Source organism: Apaloderma vittatum, unplaced genomic scaffold (assembly GCF_000703405.1).
Source record: "Apaloderma vittatum isolate BGI_N311 unplaced genomic scaffold, ASM70340v1 scaffold17731, whole genome shotgun sequence".
Lineage (NCBI taxonomy): Eukaryota > Metazoa > Chordata > Aves > Trogoniformes > Trogonidae > Apaloderma > Apaloderma vittatum.
This window is the reverse complement of record NW_009699812.1, coordinates 5,510-7,914: the sequence shown is the minus strand read 5'-3', so window position 1 is coordinate 7,914 and position 2,405 is coordinate 5,510. Positions and strand designations below refer to the sequence as shown.

At 53.4% G+C, this 2,405-nt stretch overlaps 1 protein-coding gene across 1 annotated transcript in view; it reads left to right on the top strand.

The window, feature by feature from the left end:
• LOC104280789 (protein TANC2-like) overlaps window positions 1-1,544 on the top strand; it is a gene marked incomplete at its 5' end in the record, with an annotated part of 23,203 nt that extends 21,659 nt beyond the window's left edge. Inside the window, 1 exon segment of the mRNA XM_009878554.1 lies at window positions 4-1,544. Coding sequence (XP_009876856.1) covers window positions 4-1,163 — 1,160 coding nt within the window.
• Window positions 1,545-2,405: the final 861 nt, after the last annotated feature.

Sequence of the window (2,405 nt, the reverse complement as noted above, 5' to 3'; positions counted from 1 at the left end):
CAGCCAAGGCCCAGATCGTGAGGAGCAACCAGCCCAGCTCAGCCGTCCATTCGAGTACTGTAATCCCAACCGGCGCTTACAGCCAGGTTGCCCACTCGATGGCCAGCAAGTACCAGTCGGCGTCGGGGGAAATGGGGGTTAGCCAGAGCAGGTTGGTCTACCAGGGCTCCATCGGCGGCATCGTTGGTGACAGCAGGCCGGTGCAGCACGTTCAGGCGAGCCTCAGCGCGGGAGCCATCTGTCAGCACGGAGGGCTGGCGAAAGAAGACCTTCCGCAGAGACCGTCCTCAGCGTACAGGGGAGGGATGAGATACAGCCAGACACCTCAGATCGGGCGAAGCCAGTCCGCTTCCTACTATCCTGTGTGTCACTCAAAGCTTGACCTGGAGCGTTCTTCCCTCCCCGCCAACCAGCTGGGCTCTCCAGATGTGTCTCATCTCATAAGAAGACCCATCACAGTTAACCCCAGCGAAATCAAGCCTCACCCGCCGACTCCAAGGCCCCTGCTCCACTCTCAGAGCGTCGGCCTCCGCTTCTCTCCTTCCAGCAATAGCATCTCCTCCACCTCCAACCTGACTCCCAACTTCCGCCCCTCTGCTTCGATTCAGCAGATGGAGATTCCTCTCAAGCCAGCTTACGACAGATCGTGCGATGAACTTTCTCCAGTCTCTCCCACGCAGGGGGGTTACCCCAGCGAGCCAGCCCGATCCCGGACCACGCCGTTCATGGGAATCATAGATAAAACCGCTCGGACTCAGCAGTACCCCCACCTCCATCAGCAGAACCGGACCTGGGCTGTGTCGTCAGTGGACAGTGTCATTAGTCCTACATCTCCTGGCAATCTCCCCCAGCCGGAATCATTTAGCCCGCCTTCTTCAATCAGCAACATTGCCTTTTATAACAAAACCAACAATGCACAGAATGGCCATTTGCTAGAGGAAGACTATTACAGCCCCCATGGGATGCTGGCCAATGGGTCCCGGGGAGACCTCCTGGAGAGAGTCACCCAAGCCTCCTCGTACCCCGACGTCAAGGTGGCAAGGACGCTGCCTGTGGCGCAGGCCTACCAGGACAACCTCTACAGGCAGCTCTCCAGGGACTCCAGGCAAGGGCAGACATCCCCAATCAAACCAAAGAGACCATTTGTGGAGTCTAATGTGTAAAAGACGCTTGTTGGAGTAAGACCCTCATGTTTTCAGCACACACTTCCAAGCTTGATTTCCATGCATATTATTATTCTTATGATTATTATTATTGTTTTTATTTCTCTTTGGTAGCTACATGACCAAGTTTCTCCAGTACTTTGTGTGGTGGTCAGACAGCCATGCACGTGCTCCAGCCCTTTCGTTCCCCAGCTGACCGTGAAGCCAACATCAGCCGAGCCAGTATCGTTTGCCCAATTCCAGCCAAGTTCCCAACCAGGATATCTTAGTACGTGGCGCGGGGTGGTCCAGAAATAGCCCCTACGCAGCGGGAGGTAACCAGCTCTTTTTCAAGAGACAATCGCGTTCGATTTCAATGGGTTTCTTTTGTCTCGACGAGCTCTTACTCGATTCCAGTGGGAATTCCTAGCGGGGGTGATGGGAGCCTTTCCCAAGGCTGCATCCGCAGGTCCGCGTGCCAGCCGGGTCCTTTGGCTCTTTGCCCCCAAAGGCCAAATTACCCGCAGCAAGCAAGGGCACGATGTGTTTTAATCCCCGGTAGCTATGCACAACAACCGTCCCGCTTCACCTGCTTCGTAGCGGTTTAATCCAAATCGGATGCCTTCGTTATTTAATCGCGTCGTTGGCGAGAAGGGGTGGGAATCGTGCGACGCTTCGCTGCTCTGCAAGCCGCCTGCCGGGTGCCGATTTGCTCGGGGGGGCATTTTTACAAGTGTTGCGAGATGAAAGCTGGCCCTTTATACGCGTTTTAATCAGCCGAGGGAATTGGCAAGAAACCTCTTGCACGTGATCTGGGATTGCGACTTCTTTACGCCGTTAGCAGACGACTGCACCTCACACACAACACCACGTTTACACCGGGATGGTTTAATATTGGGGGTTTCGTTTGGTGGATTTTTTAGGTTTTTTTTTTTACTTGCAAGGAGAAAAAAATGGTATTCGAGGAGGCAAATCGCAATCTTTAATTATTTTTCTTTTTTGCGATGAGGATGCATAATGTGGCATGATGGTTCTCGAGACAGGAGGGCTCCTTCTGCAAACCCAGCCCTGCAGCAGCCCTTCCCTTCGGCTCCCCGCCCCAGGCAGCCAGTGCCACTCCCCAGAAGATCCGTTCCCAAAATCTTGGAAAGCGATCGCCATGTTCCATTCCTGTAAATGGTAGAGACCATCTCTCTTTTTAAGAGAGATTTTTTTTTTATAATTTATTTATGTTCCAGGACATCTTTTGGTTTGGGTTGAGGG